The 22,930-nt window shown below is 34.3% G+C and overlaps 1 protein-coding gene across 2 annotated transcripts in view; it reads left to right on the forward strand.

Moving 5' to 3' along the window:
* LOC123527596 (neprilysin-1-like) overlaps window positions 1-22,930 on the forward strand; it is a 48,181-nt gene that overhangs the window by 14,964 nt on the left and 10,287 nt on the right. For both annotated transcript variants that reach the window (XM_053523489.1, XM_053523488.1), the window contains exons 5-12: window positions 12,475-12,555; window positions 13,411-13,637; window positions 15,309-15,479; window positions 18,063-18,149; window positions 19,895-20,028; window positions 20,706-20,799; window positions 21,947-22,075; window positions 22,588-22,686. In XM_053523489.1, coding sequence (XP_053379464.1) covers window positions 12,475-12,555; window positions 13,411-13,637; window positions 15,309-15,479; window positions 18,063-18,149; window positions 19,895-20,028; window positions 20,706-20,799; window positions 21,947-22,075; window positions 22,588-22,686 — 1,022 coding nt within the window. The remainder of the gene's footprint in view (window positions 1-12,474; window positions 12,556-13,410; window positions 13,638-15,308; window positions 15,480-18,062; window positions 18,150-19,894; window positions 20,029-20,705; window positions 20,800-21,946; window positions 22,076-22,587; window positions 22,687-22,930) is intronic.

Consider the following 22,930-nt stretch of genomic DNA (forward strand, 5'->3'; position numbering starts at 1 on the left):
TCCATCTGTTGGCTAGAGTACATAACTATTTTGACTGAATTATGGCCCTTTTTGGCTCATATATTGCCATTTAGTGCAAGACTTATCGAAATCAAAGTAATACAGGAACATTGTTTGTCTAATCTATTTATTTCTTTTGTCTGAATATCCGTGGAAATATTTTGACCCCATTCTTCAATCAATTCTTCGAATAGTCGAGCGCGCTGTCATCAGACAGCTCTTGTTGGTAAACTACTAAATGTAAACAGATAAAGAAATGAAAACTACATTTGCTGAACACCATATGAAACTAAACAATTTAATATTTGGAAATTCTTTCTGAAGATATAACCCAAATATTACGTTCTACCAGAATTCTAGGTTCACTTAACCCTTAGCCTGGTGGTGGCACGTGATTTTGCCTTTGTCACCAGTGCAGACCAAGATCAGCCTATCATTCAGTCAATATCTTTTTGGTTAGCACCCTTTTTAACAGTAAATGGTACTGTCCAAACTGAAAGATGGTCAAGTTCATTATAGAAATTTAGAAGGGTAAAGGTTAAAGATATGATACGAGAAGAACTGAATAAGCACAAGGAGTTGAACAGTTTTGAGTTTGAACATGTTGCTGATAGTAACATTTGTATCTTATAGTTTGATACACTTGGAGTAGAAAGCAAATACGTCATTTGTACAGTTGTATATAATGGACAGAAAAAAATGTTTATAACAAATTTATGAATTTCTTGCTGTAGATAGAATTTTTTGTATTGAAGATGTTGATGAATTCTGTTGTGTCTTGTATACCAATACTCTCGCATGGACAATAAATTGTTTATGATCTTTACCACATCAAACAAGACGGCTAGCGCAGAAATCGTCTCTGGGAGAAAGTTCTTCCAGGCTTGATATTGAGTACTCCGGAAACACTACCCGCCTTTCGCAAAATTGGTCCACCAATGAGAAGCGTTATGTCAGCCCATTTTGTTTCAATTCTTTAAAGTTGAGTTTGAAAAGAATACATTAAATGGGTCCTTAACATCATAATGTGCTTTCTCACCCACTGTAAAACTTTATCTCACAGTCTTTTAGCTGAATTGAAGTATGGACAACATTTTTGTACGAGGAATGTTGTTCTTTGCAAAAGCATTTTTTCTAAAAGCATATGAAACAAACATAAAGGTTCATTTCCGAAACCAAAAAAAGGAAAAGAAAAGAACTAAAGAAAGAAAAAAAATAAACAAATACAAGAGATCTGTACCAAATTTAACCAAACCAAATTATACAGTTAGCTAATTAGTCAAACCAAACCATAAAAACAAAGACAAATTTTATCCAAAGCAGATGAGACAATTTCAGGAGTTCTTTTCCAAACCAAAACATACAAGACAAGAGCTGTGTACCTAATCCAAACTAAACATTCACAGAAACTCAAGAGAAAACAAAATGCAAACTTTAATGCTCTTCAGCAATACCAATAGAATCAAACACAAGAGCTATTGCGAAAAAGACTCAAACCAAATGAAACAAGCAGCACAATGATCTTTTAAATTTCTGAAACCAATTTTAAAGAAACAAACACAAGAGCTCTTTACCCAAACCAAAAGTAACAAAAACAAAATCTCTTAATTCAAACCAAGGAACCAAACACATGAGCTCTGACTCAAACCGAAGGAAACAAATAGAAGAGCTTTTTACCCAAACCAAAAGGATCAAATACAAGAGCTCTTTTTTCGAACAAAATAAACAAACACAAGAGCACGTTACCCAAACGAATAGATACGACCGCAGGAGCTCTTTACCCATACTAAAAGGAATACGTTTGAACTCATTGACAATGTAAATTAGTTGTGATACATAATATTATTATGTTTACAATGATAGAGATTGTGTAACAACAATAAAATTCAGGCCATATTCTTTACAATGAAATATTGAAGAAATTAACATTTTTATAGTGAAATATTAAAGAAATTAAACTACAGAAATTTGTTTTAGAAAGGTAATTCTGTATGGTGAAATATTAAAGAAATAAAACCTAAGAATTTTGTTTTATAAAGGTATTTTTTAAAGATTATTTACTAATGTTTATTAAACTAAGAAAGTTTTCTATATAATTATTTATTATGCAGGTAATATGAAAAACAAATGTGAAGGCTAGCTATACGATAAGATATTGGCACTTTTATGTGCAGGTATGTGACATCTGACATTATCTGTCCAGAACTTCTGATTTCATTTATCATAAATTGGTGTGTCTGCTATCACCAGGTATCTTTAATAAGCTTGTTGTCATGTAGATGAATTTGAATATTAAATAATGGAATCAGTCAAGTTATGGCTTTAGATGTAAGTGTGTCACACGGGCCCTTTCAAGCTTAAATTTGATTGGCTATTTATTGGTAATGGAATATCTCTTTTCATTAGTTAATTTCTTTTACTGGAAATCTTAATCAGGCAGAATGCTCTGCTACTCAGGAAGGTAAGTTTTAGACGCAAAGGAGTAAAGATGTTCTAAACCTTCTTGGCATCTCTTGCAAGAAATAAAGGCATATCCTAGACTTAAATTGAGTCTGAAAGAACATTTTAACTTCACTTTGTCATTTCATTTCATTTCATTTTAACATTGCAGATTATTCATTAACAGGAACTGTGTTAAAATTTGTTGATTGTTATTACCTGAACGGAAAAACTTAAATTAAAATAAAAAATACAGTTACACTGTGTCTTATCTATGGTGTGAAAAAATATTGTTTGGCCAAGCCTGAAGACAAAGGCTTTTAAGTCTTTCAAAAGGAGGTTCCTTTATAACACTCGGTAGAACCTCACAGGAACTCAAACCCGGAATTACCCCAAGTCACCAAAATCAACATTTACCATCTGTTAGACCCGAGTTATAACCACAACACCCCACTGGATGACACCCACCCTTTATGATATGTAATTATAGAAGAAATAAGTAAATTAATTCAGAATAATGTATTTTAATTCCAGATTTACCGTTTAAAGTACAAATTTACAATTCCTATATTGAGAATTTGGGGAAAATGTATATATACCTGACGGGTTGAAACAAATACTTCAGTTAAATGCTAGATTCAATTAGCTATAAAGTAATTACAGAATTGTACAAAATGTTGACATTCTGAACAATTTTCAGTATGAAATAAAAAGGATTGTGAATGCATCTCTTGCGTCTGACAGTGAGACAACCCGCACCGAGAACAAATTATTTTTCTTCATTTGTGAAATGAGTACAAGATTTATCTCTAGCGGGCTGGTCTGATATTTACAACATGCAGCTAAAATATGATGCAGTCAATGACCTGGGGCATGTTTTAGATACCACCCACACACAATATAATCGGTGTGTTTTAATATGGGCCCGTGTTCATATATCATCTATAACATTGTTGCAGTTATATTTATGAAAATACGAACACACTTTCTTAGAATCTAAATATCTTGGTCTGCAATCTCTAAACCAACGTTGTATCAATATTTTATATGATCCGCGAATCTAGATCTGCCTAATACTTGACTCGAAGTTAGAAAACTGAAATTGAAAGACTAATCTCGGTATGCAGCCTTTCAAAATAACTGAGCTCATGATGAACCAATCAGTGGCTGGACTTTAGATCCTAGTTTTATATTCTTGGATCTTGGTCATGTTGAACGTTCATATTAAGTTTCAGTAGAAGCCATACTGATGTAATTTGAAAAGTCAAAACTAATATTCGGTTACACTTAGGTATGATGCCTCCCCCTTCCCCCCCCCCCCCCCCGGGCATTCATCTCCCAAATTCTCACGCCGCGTAAAGTGTTAGTGAATATGACAAATACGTATAAAAGTCTTGTTGAACATACTTAGTTCTATCAGAATAAACTGTATATTATTAAAATGTAATTAAAAAATGAACAAATATCTTGCTTAATTTAATGTAGATGATTCATCTGCGTCTGAAAGTTTGAGACAAATTGATGTTTATAAGCAGTTACTTAATTCTGCGTACCTGCAGAATTCCAATTATAATTTAGATTGTACAAACAATGAAGAAAGTAGCGAAGAGAATTGTATCAGACTGAAATATAAATGAACCATTTGAGCCGCGCCATGAGAAAACCAACATAGTGGGTTTGCGACCAGCATGGATCCAGGATCCATGCTGTTCGCTAGTGGTTTCTCTAATAATAATAGTCTTTGAAAGCGAACAGCATGGATGCGCAGTCTGGTCTGGATCCATGCTGGTCGCAAAGCCACTATGTTGATTTTCTCATGGCACGGCTCATTTTTACTTTATTCCAGACTTACTATTAGCCATGATGGATATTGCTACTGTATCTAATCATTTTAAAACACCCACATACATTAAGTTCTGTCAGAAGTTAAAGTGCATTGCCTGGTATATCAATTGAGAAATAAGTAACAGAAACAGAAATTGTCCTTAGGAAAGTGGAAAGATATTTAAAACATCCCGTTGCAATATAATGCCGTCACTTGGCTTGGGGCATGCTGTAGATATAAAAACTTTCTCCCAATAGCCAGGGAAATAATAGACCACTGTAAATGATTTAGTTTGTTATATGATATCCTGTTTTACTCTAGAGACGCATATTCCGTTTCATATTTATTTGGACCAGCATACTCCTTTTCGTTAATTAATTTACAATTACATATTACAATCTAGTGGATTTTTATTTTCCCGTTTTTAATTCTACTACTGCTAATAATAATAATAATAATAATAATAGTAATGTTACTCGCATATAGCCAATCTGCGCATTTGGTAAATCGCGCAGCGCAAATAACCAATTTGTTATCTGCGCAACGATTTGTAAATCGGGCAACCTTATATATTTCTTATATGCGCAGGGTAACTGTCTTGCGCGTTTGGTAAATGAGTCTGCGCTTTTAGCATATGGATGATATCTCCCGGTAAAATTGAATATCATTAGAGGGTTAGACCTGTAGGCCTACTTTTAAAACTGACGGTGATCAGGCACGCGTAAATGTGTGAATTGACTGTGCTTAATTTGTAAAGAACAAGAAAAACATTTTTTTTAAAGTAAATGAGCGTATTTATGCGGTAATTTCAATGAGATGCTCACGTCCCTGGTAGTTTATGGACTAAAAATTTGTGTTGACGACGGTATAAAGAGTCATTTGTCATAGGTGTTAAAAAACTTTAAAATGATACAAAATATCCAAAGTATATTTAATAACACAAGTTTTTTCATTTATTTTTTTTATTTATTTTTTTTTTACTTTTAAACGCCGTAGCCTGTGCGGGATGTCGATCCCGCGCTAATATCAAATCCTGAAATGACACCGATATTTCAAATATATATTGATCATTTCTTACAGATCGTATTGATATTTTTTAATGTTTTGTAGTACAAAAGAGTAATTTTCGCCAGAACGTGAACGAAATTTTGTTGCTGCGCAAGATGTGTCCTGCGCTAATAGAAAATCTGGAAATTACTCTGATAATATGAATAACTGCCATAAACCATGCTAACTTTTGCATTGTTTAACAATTACAGACTGATACTGCAAATCTAGGTTTTAAAAATGTGTCATAAATTTATTTCAACATCAGTAAATTCATGGGAGTCGGTCACCAGGTTTCAATATCTGCAGTATGATACAATATGCAATAAAGCTTAAACATGCGTGAAGGTGTGATTACCTTCAGAAAGCCACATCGTCCTCTCTATTCTTTTTATAACTAAAGTATTTTTATTTCATTCGATCACACGCAGTCATTTTATACCGGATATAGAACATAAAGGAGACTTACATAAAAGACTGAATTGCCACACACTTACCACAATTCACCATATCGCTTTTTCATCATATTGAAAAAGCGCAATTCTTTTTTACCAACGTGAGCGTATCTCTTGACATGGCCAAGATTAAAAACAAAACAAAAAATAAATAGAATTAAAAGACGATTCTTACAGATCTTTTATACTTATATCATTTATTAATGTTTTATAATGAGACAGGTAGAATAACTAATAAGTTTCGAAAAAATGTGAACGAAATTTTACATTTTGTAGGTGCGCAAGATGTGTGTCCTGCGTTAATAGAACTCTGAAAATTACTCCAATAACTTGAATATCTTTTATAAACCATTTTAACTTTTACTTCGTTTTTCGATTACAATCTAAAAATGTAGCTTTTGAAAATCTGAATATAATGTTATAATACTCAAATTTAATTTAAAATCTTGACATTTATTCCTAAGTATGGACAGTGTTCCAAACTGATCCAGACGACACTATATTCAGATACCTTCTTTTCCGGTCCGTAAGTCAAGAAATTTGTAAAAGTAATTTCAGCGAACATAACTCTACATTCAGGGGCCTCCGTGGCCGAGTGGTTAAGGGCGTTGACTTCACTTGCCCCTCATCACTGTGGGTTCGAGCCTCACTCGGGGCGTTGATTCTTCATGTGAGAAAGCCATCCAGCTGGCTTACGGAAGGTCGGTGGTTCTACCCAGGTGCCCGCTCGTGATGAGGCACTAGTAACTTCCTCGCTTGGCGCTCAGCAATAAGAGGATAGTGCTAGGACTGGTCAGCCCGGTGTCAGTATAATGTGACTGGGTGGGGTATCATGCCACGTGTCTACGGCGTGATATTCCAGTGAGGCAGCACTATAAAGTTGGGCATTGTGCTCACTGCTACAAGTAGACACCGTCGTTTATATGACTGAAAAATTGTTGAAAAAGACGTTAAACCCGAACACACACACACACACGCTCGTGATGAAATAATGCACGGAGGGAAGTCGCCATATGACCTATCATGTGTTGGTGTGACGTTAAATCCAACAAAAAACAACAACTCTACATTGCTTAACCTTTTGAATTATCTCCATTTATCAGATTCAGTTATCCGGACCATATTATTCAAAACGTATACAAAAATGATAGAAAACATTCATGAAACGTATAGTGTAAAATAACCATAACTCTATCTTGCTTATATTCTAAATTATCTCCCTTCGTTGGATATGCTTCTAGTTCTTTTGTCCAAAGAAACTACATTACTATTGAACGGATTTTGTTAAGTTCTCCAACAATGACCTGGAATATTGAAATAGAAAAATTGGAAACTCAACAGGTCGCTCAACACAACAAAAACCAAAATGTTGCAGGCTCAGTTTGATTGGACCTGTTCATGGACGGTAGTAAAAATGCATATTACCGTCCACGCCCTCTAACTCCGGGTTGAACAGAACTCAACATTTACTCATGCTAAAAGTACCAATAAAATTTAGAGGCATCCGCAGATGTGTTTATACGGCGGTGCACATGGAACCTTTAATGCTACACTAGCGTGTAATTCCATGAACAGCGGCGTATGGTCCTCAGCTAAAATGATAGATTGCCCTAAACGAGAAAACAATGGGCAGAACTAAACAAACTGGAATTTAAAAATGGAATCTAAGCTTACGGAGCCTGCATATCTCAGGAACTACAAAAAGGCAAAATTAAAAAGCAGGCACCATATCCAAGGGGTGATTTTACTATACCAAAAGCTATGAAAGCGGGAGTATTGGAACCACCAGGCCGAAATGTTCATGAGTACCAGTTACCCGACATAAAAGTTGTGCTGAACGATCTGAGAAGATCGAAATACAACAGTCCTGATTGAATGTAAGGAGAGATATTTTACGGTCGCAACACGGCACAAACAACGCTACTGTAATAATAAAAAGAAAAAGTGGAAACTTAACACACACACACAGACACACACACACACACGCAAGAATGGCTCAATGTTTGCATTTGGGTTATCTCTCTTTATTCAGTTAAGTTGTCCGGGTTACAATTGTAAACGTGCCAAAGTGAATTAATTCAACTTCATACAGTCATGTAAGACTTCATGACGATATAGATTGTATATTAACATTAAATCTAGGCCATTTTTGCTTTTTAAAAATTACGCTCCATTTTAATTTTGAACTTGAAAATATCTATTGTGGGTATTTATTTAAACGTTCACACACTAACAAAAGGCATTGAGTGATAGGGTGTTGTATAAGAACCATAACTCTTCCTTGCTTACCATTTGAATTATCTTCCTTTATGAAATTTAGCTACCCAACGGAAATTCAGACTGCAAAAATACAGGTAATTAAAGAAAGGTTTGATGAGCAAGAATCATAACTCTGCCTTGCATATTTTCCACTTGTGTCCCTTAATAAGTGGATCCACAAAACTAGGACTATTGCGATATGTTTTAAAAAATTATTCCCCTTTGTTTTTTTGGTCAGACATATCTTGTTGCTGTAGTAGGCTATTTGACAACAATGATAGAAATAAAAATGTTTTAATTCCAAGAGGTCCTCAGAGTAAGGATGTACTTGTAACAAAAAAGAACGGAAAATCTGTTTGGAAAATAATCTAATGTCTCGTATTTCTTTTCTGACGTTGATGAATAAAACTTATGGCGCTTGACAACTTTTAGACATTCGCAGTAGGAAACAAATTCTTACCTTTTTTCTAGATACCAGATACAATCAGCTGAGAAATTAGCACAGAAATGGTGTCTAGCAGACTGAAATGATAATGAATTATCTTGTCAAAAGTTATTTGGTGCATGCTTTACATACCGGAACGATATTTCCCGCTGACAGGAAAATTATTATGTAATATGGATCAAGAGATGTAAGTTGTCTTTCATTCAACAGCAAGAGATTGGCATGTTATTCCATTTTTAAGCGGACCAAAACATCTTTTAAAATCGAAGTCGTCAATTTCTCCTTTTAATTTGAAAAACAGAAGCTCTATACTGAAGTACTGTTAAACCATTCTTTGCTATCGTTGCCTTGAGGTTATTCTGAAAAAAAAAATCAATGACATATATCAAACAGGGAATGCCATGTTCCAAAAACGCAGCCTCCCCAAAACGCAGACACACACACACGAGGACAAAACGAACAAACAAAGGAACACAGTGGGGCACCGCCTTGGAACGGTCAGTGGCAAAAATACCACTGGGGAGCTTACATCGGTTTATGGTGCGCGCCAACCTCACTCTTACCCCCACCATGTTTCAAAAACACGGGGCAGTGTAAATAAAAGTAATCTCCGCCAGGTGAATTTCTAACACACGTAATGGAAACAAAACGTGAATCTCTAACACAAGTAATGGAAGCCGATTTTACCATAAGTCATTGTCTTTAAGTTACTCCGATTCTTTCCTCAGTTTTTATCAGCTGGTCTATTTGTGGTGAATGTTTTAACGTTGTCAATACACCCAGCAATAATAATTGATCAATTACTTGCTGTTACGTAACCCATATTTCTGAAGAAGAAAAAACAAGCACATAAACCAGATAATACACTTTCTCATTATTGACACAAAGCAAACGGATTCATATGTGAACTTTAATTGCACAATGTTTTGTCTTTTATCTATCATCTCAGATATTTTAAAAGCTTACTGAAATAGCACAAAGAAAGATCAGACGTACGTTGAAATAGAAAGAAACACTCGAAAGAAAAAAGAAACATCAGTAATTAAAGATAATTTATAGGAGGTAGGGCGCTTTGAGGTCATAGTATGCTCAGACAAACATCCACGTCACAAACCCGCAAATCTAAAATCCCAACAGCTTGTACTTCCGGAAGACATAGAAGTTAAGAAAAACAACAAAGTATATTCAAAAGATAATACCTTATCAAACGCAATATAAAAGAGGAAATAAAAAACATACCAAAAACACAACAAACAACATAGAACCAACATGAATCTGTCTTTCCTTCACCCATTCTGTAACGTGATTGTTAGAAAATGTACATATACAAATAGGCTTTATACGAAAATATTTTGACTTTATTCAGAAATAATTTATAGCAATAGAGTGATTTAACACTATTTAACCATAATGGGCGGTTATACGTCGGGCGTAATAATTTCACGAGGGCGCAGCCCGAGTGAAATTATTTGTACGACGTATTACTGCCCGAGTGTATAAATAGTGTTAAAACACGGTTTTGCTATAAATTATTTCGATTTTAATATGCCCTTAATCTAAAACAGTAGATAAAATATAGTAGCGCCCTTTCTTGGTCGCAACAAAAACTTTGACGTCACCGCATGTTAACGTGACGTCATTCTAGCTTAAAAGTGTTTTAACAGAGAAAAGCGTATGAGAATACATCTCTATCTTTTTTATTATAATTATAGTCATGCAATAACAGAAAACGTTATGTCCAAAATACATCTGTAGCTGTAATTTACAATGGGAAATAGGGCATGCATTACTGAGGATAAAGTCAGAACAAGTTAATATACTTTGAATTTTAGTTACCACTTCTTGTGCTTTTTAGAAAGATATTTAATTTTAATTTCAATGTTTTAATCAATTAAGAACAGAAATCAAGGAAAATGTTCTTGTGAGTTAGGTGATCAAACTAATGCGCGACATAAGAAATGCCAGTCACTAGGATAAGAAAACAACTTCTGTATACTTTGATTCACTGCTGCATCGTACAAACAGTGTGTGTGATAAACAAGATTATGGTATGCAAACCTCATATTTATCCTATATACAAACTGATGAAAAAAGAACGCTTGTTTAAATTTCTCACTGAGCTAGACTTTACATTAGTGACACAATACCCGGTTGTATGCAACAAAACGTTAAAAGGAATTAACAAATTGGTCACTGTATTCCATGATAGTTTTCCAACTGTATTTCAAATAATTTGGTAAAATTATAAAACGTTTTATTAAAGGAGATTACGATCCAACTGCTTTTAGACATACCGCATGTTTACAGTTGGACACTACGCTTCCCTCTTTGATTGTATGTGATGGAAGAGGGAGAGGACTCTACGATAAACAGTTTACAAATCTAACCAGGACTGAACTGTTTTGATTTCTATCTTCTGGGCTGTTTTGTCGGGCCCTTAAGGGTGTTTCTCTTGGTGCCCTGTCGTCTGCAAAGGCATTGAGTACATACGTTTTTGGTTCTTAAGGTTTGCTTTTTATACAGGAGCATTTTTATGTTTTACATGTCATGCCTTTTTGTTTACATTGCTTGTGTTAGAGATTCACCTGGCGGGGATTACTTTTATTTACACTGTCCCGTGTTTTTGGAACATGAGGGGGGTAAGAGTGAGGTTGGGTGCGCACCATAAACCAGTTTAAGCTCCCCAGTGGTGTTTTGCCACTGACCGTTCCAAGGCGGTGCCCCACTGTGTTCCTTCATTTGTTCGTTTTGTCCTATGCGAGTATGTGTGTGTGTTGGTAGTATGCGCGTCTGCGTGCTGTGGGTTTCGTTTTGTGCAGGTTGCGTTTTTTGGAACATGGCTTTCCCTGTTTGGTATTTGTCCTTGTTTTTTATTAAAAAAAAAATAGAGAAATGGTTTGAACATCTCCTTGTCCGAACATTTACCTCTTGTAGGCAGTGGAACTAAATGTACAAACTTCAAATAGGCACTGCAGAATTAAGATATATGTGTAGTCAACAAAAATAATTAAAGTATCATTTTCTGAAAAGAGGTATTTCAGCTGAAAAAACATCCTGGGTAGAATATTTGGAAAACATGGAGATAACACTATTAAAACTTTATTGTTAGCTTAGATGATTGTGTAGCTATTATCTCCTGCAAACCATGCACTATTTATCTGTAGGGTTGAAAGAAAAAAAAACATGCATAATTACAACAGTAGTCAGTACTATAAAAAATATGTTAAGATCAAAACAAGAAGAACCCTTTGGAAACTGTGATATTTTTGTAGAGATATTTGTCAATAAACAGACACTAAAAATGTTAAAATCCACAGAATGTTGCAAGGTAAATTTGTTGAAAAGCGACTACTAGAAAGAGAACGATCTCTGCTACCTATATATATGCATCAAAGTATGGGAAAATATCTAGAAATATAAGAAAATCAAAGCAAACAATTTCGGGACTGTTAGATGCAGGACTGTGTTATCCAGTATAGTAGCTAACATAGATAAATTACATTTCTGTTGATCTGATATTACATTTATAAACAGTGTACACTGAACAATTGCACTCCATGAACAGATTATTTTTACTCACATAAAGGGGGTTTCGGGTAAGTCTCTAGCTCTTGAGCTAATGTTGTATGTGGTTAAAATAACCGGCCTTAAATAAACCTCGTATTTCTATTGTATCTTGTACCTAGAATTTTGTATCTATATTGCAGGTCTCAAATTTTATAATATTAATAAGAATGTCAGCATAAGATCAAAAAGGCAAATATCACATTCAGTTAAATCTGTACAGATGCTTTAATATTTGATAGCATTTTCCGGTCTCCTGGCTAGATTGCTATTTTGACGTTATATTTCAGATAATAACAGAAATCAGAATAATAATATTTATGCGATATTTTTTCGTTTCCTCTTGGATATCACCTATAAATTCGATTAGGTATCATACTACAGATCTCCCAGGACAATAAACTAGATGATAGTATATTGGTATTTGTTTTCATTTTCAGATCTCCTAGAATCACCAGCCGATAATGATATAGAACCAATCAGGAAAGCCAAGACATTCTACAAAGCATGTATGGACACAGGTATTTGACTGGAGTTCTATTTTGAGAATTTCACTCTAATTAAGACAGATAGATTGAATAGGAACCAAACGTCCTGTTTCACAAAAACTATTGTAGAAACTTCAAATTGGTTGTTTATCATTTAAAACAAGACATACTTATTTATTATATTTTATGATGACATATTTCAGAAGTTGTATTTTGGAAAGCCAAACTGCACTGAAAACAAACGTTTTTGAATAGGATTTATAGTTTGTACACTTAACTGCACATAAATTATCAAATAAGCAAAAGGCCCAGAACAACAATGTAATGCGTTTTCAGACAGTAAACCTATTTTCAAATACATATTACCTAGCAATGTTATGCGTTTGCTGTTGAAAAAAAAAACAACACTAGTCTAGTTTTCACTGACATGTTTTTGTCAACATGTCATACCAAACATTTTATTATTCTTACGCATCTCACACTTTTCATGGACACTATAATGATATTGATAGTATGTAAATAGTGTATGTAAAAACTGTACTATATGTCAAGCATTGATGCATGATTGTTATCAGATGGACATACGTACACGTATATTTTGTAGAAAAACAACCCTACTCATAAGCAATAAACAAGAGAAAAGTACAATGATGAGCGATCATTTTAACAGTTATATGCCTTTGTGTTGAAGATATTTCTCCTTCTTTTTTGTGTCAAAAAAGCTAAGTACATACATACATGCAACGATTAAACAAAGCAAAAATCCTGGTGAAATGTTCAGTATTGGCATCTCAACCAATTTCGAAGGGTTTTAACTAATCTAACCAAGGGGGAGCGGGGTGGGGGGTCTCTGTATATTGAAATATCTTACGTGTTATTACATTTCAGAATCTATAAATGCTCAGGGACATCAGGATATGTTAAAATTTATCTCTAACCTTGGTGGCTGGCCTGTCCTGGACAAAGCTTGGCAGGGATCAACATTCGATTTAGAAGAAAGCATAGCCAATGCACGACAGTATACGACAAACTTTGTCTGGCCCATTCCTCATGGTATTATGATGGGCTTAAATATCTTGAATGACTACAAAGTTTACGGAAAACATGTTCTCTATGTAAGTATAATGACTAATCGAAGCTAAAATGTCAGGGTTAAAGAATGTTTTAAATTGTCTTATTAACAGGTCACTTGTAGAATGTATTTTCTTTTAAATCTTGTTTCAATATACCATAAGATATAGTTTATTTCGAAATAGTGAATACCTTTAAATGCCTCCCACTTTTATTTTCAAATGGTACTCCGTCAGTGTACCTAATGATAATGTTTATAGCTAGATCAGCCGTCTTTGTTAGTGGAAGGAAGAAACATGTATCAGGATGGTATATATCAGCATTGTACAGAACAATGTGCAATAACCTAATGATAATGTTTATAGTTAGATCAGCCGTCTTTGTTAGTGGAAGGAAGAGACATGTATTACGAAGGTATATTTCAGTTTTGTACAGAACAGTGTACAATAACCTAATGATAATGTTTATAGTTAGATCAGCCGTCTTTGTTAGTGGAAGGAAGAGACATGTATCACGATGGTATATCTCAGTTTTGTACAGAACAATGTACAATAACCTAATGATAATGTTATAGTTAGATCAGCCGTCTTTGATAGTGGAAGGAAGAGACATGTATCACGTTGATATATCTCAGTATTGTACAGAACAATGTGCAATAACCTAATGATAATGTTTATAGTTAGATCAGCCGTCTTTGTTAGTGGAAGGAAGAGACATGTATTACGAAGGTATATTTCAGTTTTGTACAGAACAATGTGCAATAACCTAAAGATAATGTTTATAGTTAGATCAGCCGTCTTTGTTAGTGGAAGGAAGAGACATGTATCACGATGGTATATCTCAGTTTTGTACAGAACAATGTACAATAACCTAATGATAATGTTTATAGTTAGATCAGCCGTCTTTGTTAGTGGAAGGAAGAGACATGTATTACGATGATATAGCTCAGTTTTGTACAGAACAATGTGCAATAACCTAAAGATAATTTTAGTTAGATCAGCTGTCATTCTTAGTGGAAGGAAGAGACATGTATCACGATGATATATCTCAGTTTTGTACAGAACAATGTGCAGTAACCTAATGATAATGTTTATAGTTAGATCAGCCGTCTTTGTTTGTGGAAGGAAGAGACATGTATCACGATGATATATCTCAGTTTTGTACAGAATAGTGTGCAATTACCTAAAGATAATTTTAGTTAGGTCAGTTGTCATTCTTAGTGGAAGGAAGAGACATGTATCACGATGATATAGCTCAGTTTTGTACAGAACAATATGCAATAACCTAAAGAAAATTTTAGTTAGATCAGCCGTCATTCTTAGTGGAAGGAAGAGACATGTATCACGATGATATATCTCAGTTTTGTACAGAACAATGTACAATAACCTAATGATAATGTTTATAGCTAGATCAGCCGTCTTTGTTAGTGGAAGGAAGAGACATGTATTACGATGGTATATCTCAGTTTTGTACAGAACAATGTGCAATAACCTAAAGATAATTTTAGTTAGGTCAGTTGTCATTCTTAGTGGAAGGAAGAGACATGTATCACGATGATATATCTCAGTTTTGTACAGAACAATGTGCAATAACCTAATGATAATTTTTATAGCTAGATCAGACGTCATTGTTATTGGAGGGACAAGAAATTTACTAGGATGATGTATCTCTGTATTGTACAGAACAATGTTTGAAAAACCTTATGCTATTTTCAGTTAGATCAGCCGTCACTGTTAATGGAAGGAAGAGACATGTATCAGAATGATCAACTCATCAACGCCTACGTTAAATATACCACAGATGTTGCAATAGCCCTAGGTGCTGAATCGGATGTCGCTACAACACAGATGAAAGAACTTGTTGATTTTGAAAAAGAAATCGCACAGGTATTGTAATACATTCTCATAGCGTTTTCTCTATTGACTTAATTTTTAGTTCATGAGAACATTTCCGCTTTCTAAAACACCAAAACAAGGTTAAACATTACTTACATTCAAAGATCGCCTACACTTAACGTTAGGACTTCATAATATAGGGTAAAACAACTATAGATAGTAACAGAACTGTACAGTTGCCTCTGTTTATTTCAGCTTCAACACTTAACATTAAAATTTCAATCATTGTTGGAGTGACAGGAAAGCATCAATATGAATTTAATCTTACAGTTATGATCTTTACATTAATACAAGTGTAAGTAAGACACATTTGCTTATTTACCTAAAGCCAAAAGAAAAAACACAAAAAAATGAATAAGAGAGCTAATAAATGGCAAACCCTTTTCAAGCCTGTTAGTTTTACCTTAAGCAAAAAAGAGTACTAATTAAGAAATAGGAGTAAGATTAGAAGGGGCCTCCGTGGCCGAGTGTTTAAGGTCTCTGACTTCAAATCACTTGCCCCTCATCGATGTGGGTTCGAGCCTCACTCGGGGCGTTGAATTCTTCATGTGAGGAAGCCATCCAGCTGGCTTACAGTAGATCGCTTAGTCCAAGATCAGGTGCCCGCTCGTGATGAAATAATGCACGGAGGGGCACCTGAAGTCTTCCTCCACAATCAAACGAAATCAAATGTGTGGATGCGACGTTAAACCCAACAAAAACAAAAACAACTGTATCAAAGGTTTTTTCAAAGTCTATAAAAGCACAAAATAATTTTCTTTCATCATATAACACCTTTTGAATGACACAGTGAAACAGAAATAGACAGTCAGTCTCGAAAACCAAACTGGTTATTGCCAAATATATGTTCTAACTCACAACATTTATCTAATCTATTTCAGAGAACAAGAGAGTATATTTTCGCAATGTTGTTTTTTTAAAGTTATACCCGGAATTACATGAATTTGATTAGCCTCCTTCTTGAACATAGGTACAATGTTCCCTTAGTCCAAGATTCAGGATAAATACTTTGTCGTAAATAAAGTTACACATCCGAACAAGATATGGTGTAATAAAATGTACACATCTACAAAAAAACCACCAACAACAACATGTAATTGAGGTATTGATGTACTGTCGGGGTTAAAAGGGGTTTTGTATATATTTGGGTATACTTGCGTAAACAGTTTACTCTGATAAACTTTCGTAGCATTTTGCTATGGCAATTTTTTGCTAAGTCGATGATACGGCAAACCAAGTTTGCCATGGCAGTTTGCATTTATACTTACAAAGGTTACAGAAATGTTATCAGAAATATTATCATTTTAAATTGGAAGGTACACGGTGTGTGCGAGATGCTTTTCACTTTTCTTCAGTGTATTTTATATGATATTAAAACATATTCAACGATTGCCTTGGTTACATTAGTAATTAGATTAACTAATTAATTACCCTAATTTATGGACTAGAATATTGCTTTGCTAAAATGCGCAACATGTTAAAACTGGTACATGTTATATGAATTTGCCACCAAGAACTTCAATTCTTTTAACCCAAATTAACTACATAGGAATTTCCGTGCAGAATGTCGATTATAGATTCTGGCAATTGCTAGACTTATACATTTGCCTAGAATTTTGCAATTAGATCATGGCACATGAATTCAAAATATCATGCACAATTACGCTGTTCAGATGTTTATTTCTGGGAATTAACTTACTACGTTTGTTTGAATTGCTTTTATCGTTTAAAAGCTATTTGCAGTATTTGCTTTGAGTTTCGATCAATCTTAAAAGATTTTCCGTTCCATTAATAATACCTTTTTATATTAAAAGGCCTTATTTTTAAACAAAGTTTTAAATCTTTATCACAACTGCATTAAATCATTTAGAGTCTTCTGATAGATTAGGAGTTCCATTAAGTGATATTGTTTATAGTGGTGCATTAATATCCTGCAGAAACAGTAATGCATGTCTGTTAAAGCGGGTTTCTCAAATAATTTTGATGAGATTTGAATCGTCAAAAATGTAATATATAATAGAACGGACAAGGTGATAGATTAGTCATTTTTCTTGTTCATAAATACGTAATTAACTTCTGTCTCAAACTCGTTACTGCAATCAAAACGTTTGGAAGTGTTTATATTCCATCACTATTTTTATTTGAAAAAACTCACTTTAAAACTTTAAATTTATTTATTTATTCACCGGTATTTATTTGTGATTCATTTCTGTTGAAGAGAATATGATATAACATTATGAACTATTTTAGTTGCATTTCAGGCTAATCTATATTCAAAACATATCACAGTTATTTGATATGAAACATTTACTGTGCTGATCTGCTTAAAATAGAAATTAAAAAAAAAAATGTTTTAAGAATTCATATACGAAATATTTATACAAGATGGTTGTTTTAAAGTTAAGCAGTTTCCCATTTAACAGATCTTGGAAGCTTTTTATGACAGAAAAGACTTGGAAAATGAACAACCAAAGCATGAACGCTCCCATTCTGCAACGTTTATAATTGAAACACTGTTATAATTTATTATATTCGAGACGATCGCTTTAAGAAAATGTCGGCATTATCTTACAGATCACGGTAGCTATATCCGACAGACGGGACATGGATGGTAACTACAGGAGAATGAATGTATCCAGCCTGTCAGATTTATACCCAAAGGTATGCAAATTTCATTTACGAAAAAAATATGGCGTGTGGCGACAATAAAAATCAATAAAAAGCTCTTTGGGAGTCAAGACCAAATCTAAGCAAATCTAGCAAACTTCAGGCGAGGTAACGACATGTACATCACCCCTCACGCCGGCTGCAGCTAAATTAGCTCGGTACTTGGGCTCAGTATTGTTCTAGTTCCGCATGATTAAGCCGGTGCTATTGGCGTGAAATGTGTTACACTTTTTATGACCCAAAATCGAGTCTGTATCTTCTTATATATCGAATAAATTTATTATTTTAATTAATTTATTTATTTATCGTCCATTTTTTGTTTGTTAACACCTTTCGAACTTTCGAAATTATTTGAACAGAACAGAACAGAACATCACTTTATTAACACTAGTTGTTGTGGAAATAAAAATTTCGCACGTTCACTTAAAAAAAAAACTAGTACGTGCGATAAAGTAAAAATCGTATGGGACTATTTCAGTAAAATGGTTTAATAAATTGTCTGGAATTACGGAGTTGATTTAGATTAATGAATGTTTTTGTTTATCAAAATTAAACTTTCAAAAAAAAGATACGCATAGACGCGTCATTTTTCATTTAAATTGAAATTTTATAAAATATCATGAACTTACGACTACCTTATCATTTTAAATTGGATCATATATGTTTTGAAGGTTAATTAATCTACTGATCAAAATTAAACATTCAAAAGAAAGATACGCATAGATGCCTCATTTTTCATTTAAAATTGAAATTTGATAACATATCATGAATTTACGACTACCTTATCATTTTAAATTGGATCATGTATGTTTTGAAGATAAAGGTTGATTAATCTACTGATCAAAACTAAACTATAACATAATCAAGATTAATTGCCCGTCAAAGGCCCGCTACAGTTGGAATGATAACCTTAGATATTTCGATTGCAAGAAAAAAGGGTAAAAATGGGTTACATACATCCATTGAAGGATAAAAATTACACAAGGCCTTGCAAGTAAATGGTAAAATGGGTTAAACAATGCATTCCAATTGCAAGAAAAAGTTAAAAAAGAAAAAGGTAACGCAATTCTGATGGTGATGGTGACTGACTTTCGCTTATGTATAACTACTTCCAAACTGTAACGTCATTACAGTTACATGCCGATCGACTGAAAAGCAACGAAAATTTGATTCATTTTATGTAAATAGACCGGAATGTCCACATGGCATGACTCTTAACTTAGAGGCAATGGCAGAACTCGAAGGCGTAAGCAAAAAGCATATAATATAGACAACTTGTCAATAGATTCATCAGTATGATACTCAAAAATTTGCAGTTGCTGATTGTCTTTTTGCAGCCTTACTTTCATAGACATAATAACTACCGAAACTTTATCACCCCTTTAAAAAGGTTTCAGAAATCCCTTTGTAATTAGCTTCAGATAAATGAAATCACCTCCTTTAAGGTAGTAGTCCCATGTCACAAACAAGACAATTCTCAATATTTTCAGGTTTTCACGAAGTATCTCTACAGTTTTTTAAAGCTCCGATTTATATATTAAATGTCTGGAAAATTACTTTCAGTTAACATTATAAACATTATATTTATTTTGATTAATCTTCTACATGGAAAATGAGAGAATCTCATTTAGCGATTGAACGGGAAACTATCATAATTCCTTTTTAATACAAATTAAGACAGTTTTCCGCCCAACCTTCCATTCTACATAAACTTCTAATATATGTATTATTTTTGCCAGTTTGATTGGTTGCGGTACCTTAAAGCTACATTCCGTGATACACCTGTTACTATTGACGACAACGAGCCCGTCGTTCTCTGGATGAAACCTTATTATGATCAGTTGTTTCCATTACTGGAAAAGACACCAAACAGGTGAGACATTTAACTAAACCACATTAGCGATTTTTTACAGTGTTATTGCCCTTTTTTTTAACATAGACTTTCTTCAAGCCGACTGGATGGCTTTTGCCGTCGATAATAAATACCCGAGAAAGGCTCTAATGCATGATGGTGGTGGGCATGGGACGTCAGTTACGTCGGCCGTCCGGCAGCGGAGGCGTCCTTGGCACAGTTCTATTCTACTGTTAGACCTATATATTATATGTAGTAACACTCAAACATATTTTCTTCCTCGGAAATCTATCAGTTCTCTGTTTTACTGTATAGACGAATGATAAGGATCAGCAGTCGTACATTAGACGATATATATCAATCTTTCTTTCATGTTTTATACATTTAAAAACTGCTTGTTTGAATTAATCTACTTCTTCATCATTTTCAGGTATATTTACGTCTGTGATTTTTTCTATAGATGTAAGGTGATAACTTGTCTAATTACAATGAACGTCTCTCCTAAGTAACGTACTTACAGAATACCTAAACAATGACATTACTTCCGTAAAAAGGTAGTAAAATTGCGAATGATGCAACCGGGTGGAATAAAAGGTAAAAGTTTCAGTTAGTATAGTTACCTAGATTCTTTCCCAATGACCTCTGTATTCTGTCAAATTATCATCCTGCATCTGTAATTTATATATAAATCATTTCAGAACGATCGCAAATTATATCGTCTGGAGACTGATAACGAAACAATTTATCACCCTGGAGGAACAGTTTAGTCTCATGAAGCTGCAGTTTAGAAAGGTAACCGAAATAACTGGCAAGGATGGTAATTTAGAATCTAAAAGTTCATTGGAAGGCAAATTCGATTTTCTTTATGTTTTATGTGAATGTAGAACAAAATCTCACTTGGACAAAATCCCCATCCCGCCCCACAACCCCGCTCAAGTTGACCAAGGCGGAAAGCATCCTCTTTGATGTTGTTGAACAAAAACTCGAAACTTAAAAACAAAAGATATCAATTAATGAATTAAAATTTTCAACGTGAAAAATATAAGATTTTAAACGGAGTGAAATGAAATTTTGGACAGCCAAATTGAGCCCGGGGGTTTTGTTCGTATTCCATTTTGTTTGTGTGATAAACACTATCTATATTCTGGTGCTACAGTATTGTTTGACGACTACCTGTTGAACCTTTTACCCTGCTAAATTTTTAAAACTGACTGGTCCGTCCTCACTTTGGGCAGTAACAGTGAGTTCAATGAAAACCTACTGACTGAATAGCGAATAGTGCATACCGTGATCGGCCTGTGCAGGCTGAGCTTGGTCTGCACTAGCCGCATAGGTAGAACCACTTGCCGACAGCATGCTAAATGTTAACCCGAGAGCCTTGATTACAAAGGAATAACTGAGTGGTTTGAAAATACTTGATTCTTTCAATACACCACACGATTAAACATTTCCAAGAATCAGGTTGCTCTTAAAACGAAAATCAGTAAACTCTCTGCCAAGCATTATAGAAACTCTCAAAAATTGGAAAAAGGGATGATAAATACGGTTTCTGTGAAGTTATGTTGAGAGACGTACCACGAAAAGTTTAAAATCCCATGTTTATGTATTTTATTTTCTACAGAATAATTCGAATATTAAAGCATAATTTCCTTGGTAGCATTCCAATAATGGTAACATTGTAAGACAATTGAGCCGCTCCATGAGAAAACCAACAAAGTGCATTTGCGACCAGCATGGATCAAGACGAGCCCGCGCATCCGCGCAGTCTGGTCAGGATCCATGCTGTTCGCTTTCAAAACCTATTGCAATCAGAGAAATTGTTAGCGAACAGCATGGATTCTGACCAGACTGTGCGGATGCGCAGGCTGGTCTGGATCCATGCTGGTCGCAAATGCACTATGTTGGTTTTCTCATGGTGTGGCTCAAATATCTATTTTAGAATACAGAAGGAGTCAAGCAGTTGAAGCCCAGAGGCTTACGCTGCTCTGAATCCACCAACCACTATCTGGATCATGCCACCGGACGCATGTATGCTGAGAAAATATTTGGACCTAAAGAGAGAGACCATGTGAGTTATATTCTGGTCATTTGAATTTTTAGAAATAAGAGCTGATTTCTTGGACCACACTGAGTTTAGGTTAATGGTCTATATAGGGTGTTGAAATCTGTCTGCTTTGGTTCTTCGAGATTTTATTTGGCCGTGTAAATTGATTTGTTTTGATACAATTTGATTTTACACGAAGCATTTTCGTTCAGATGGAGTTGATTCTTCCATCTACTTTAATTTAGAAACAATCTCTTCTATTTTACTAAGGTACATTTAATATTTAATTTTAATTTCATAATACTTAAAAGCAATCGAATGATTCCACTAGACTACAAAGCAAGATCCTTTCACTGGGAACTTATGTCAAAAAGAGACAGTAATCTGATGGCTAAACAATATTTAGAATTTGATTTCACAATTAGAGATGCAAAAAAGACACTGTAACTATCAAAATATGATAAACTCAAGAAAGGAAAGGGTATCAAAGGCACGACGGGTCTCAGCTAAAACAATTTTTGTTGCTCTCTTTGCAGATGTTAGAGCTGATAAGTTATCTCAGAAGAATATTCAAAGGCATTGTAAACACAGCTGATTGGATGGATGACGTTACAAAACAAGAAGCTTTGAAAAAGGTAGACAGTGACGATTCTCTTTTATGTACTGCGGGTTAGAGACCACCAATTGTTTTCCCATAGACTTACATTGTAACATTATGGCGTGTACGGCCTTCCATACATCGAAACATGTATATCTAATTACAAGTTTTTCAAGAACTATCTTAGTTCTACCAAAATATCGGACGAAAAACATATGAATAGTGATACTTTATTTAACTAATTTTCGTGTGAATGAGATATTTACATCATTGACATGACG

Source organism: Mercenaria mercenaria, chromosome 14 (genome assembly GCF_021730395.1).
Source record: "Mercenaria mercenaria strain notata chromosome 14, MADL_Memer_1, whole genome shotgun sequence".
Taxonomy (NCBI): domain Eukaryota; kingdom Metazoa; phylum Mollusca; class Bivalvia; order Venerida; family Veneridae; genus Mercenaria; species Mercenaria mercenaria.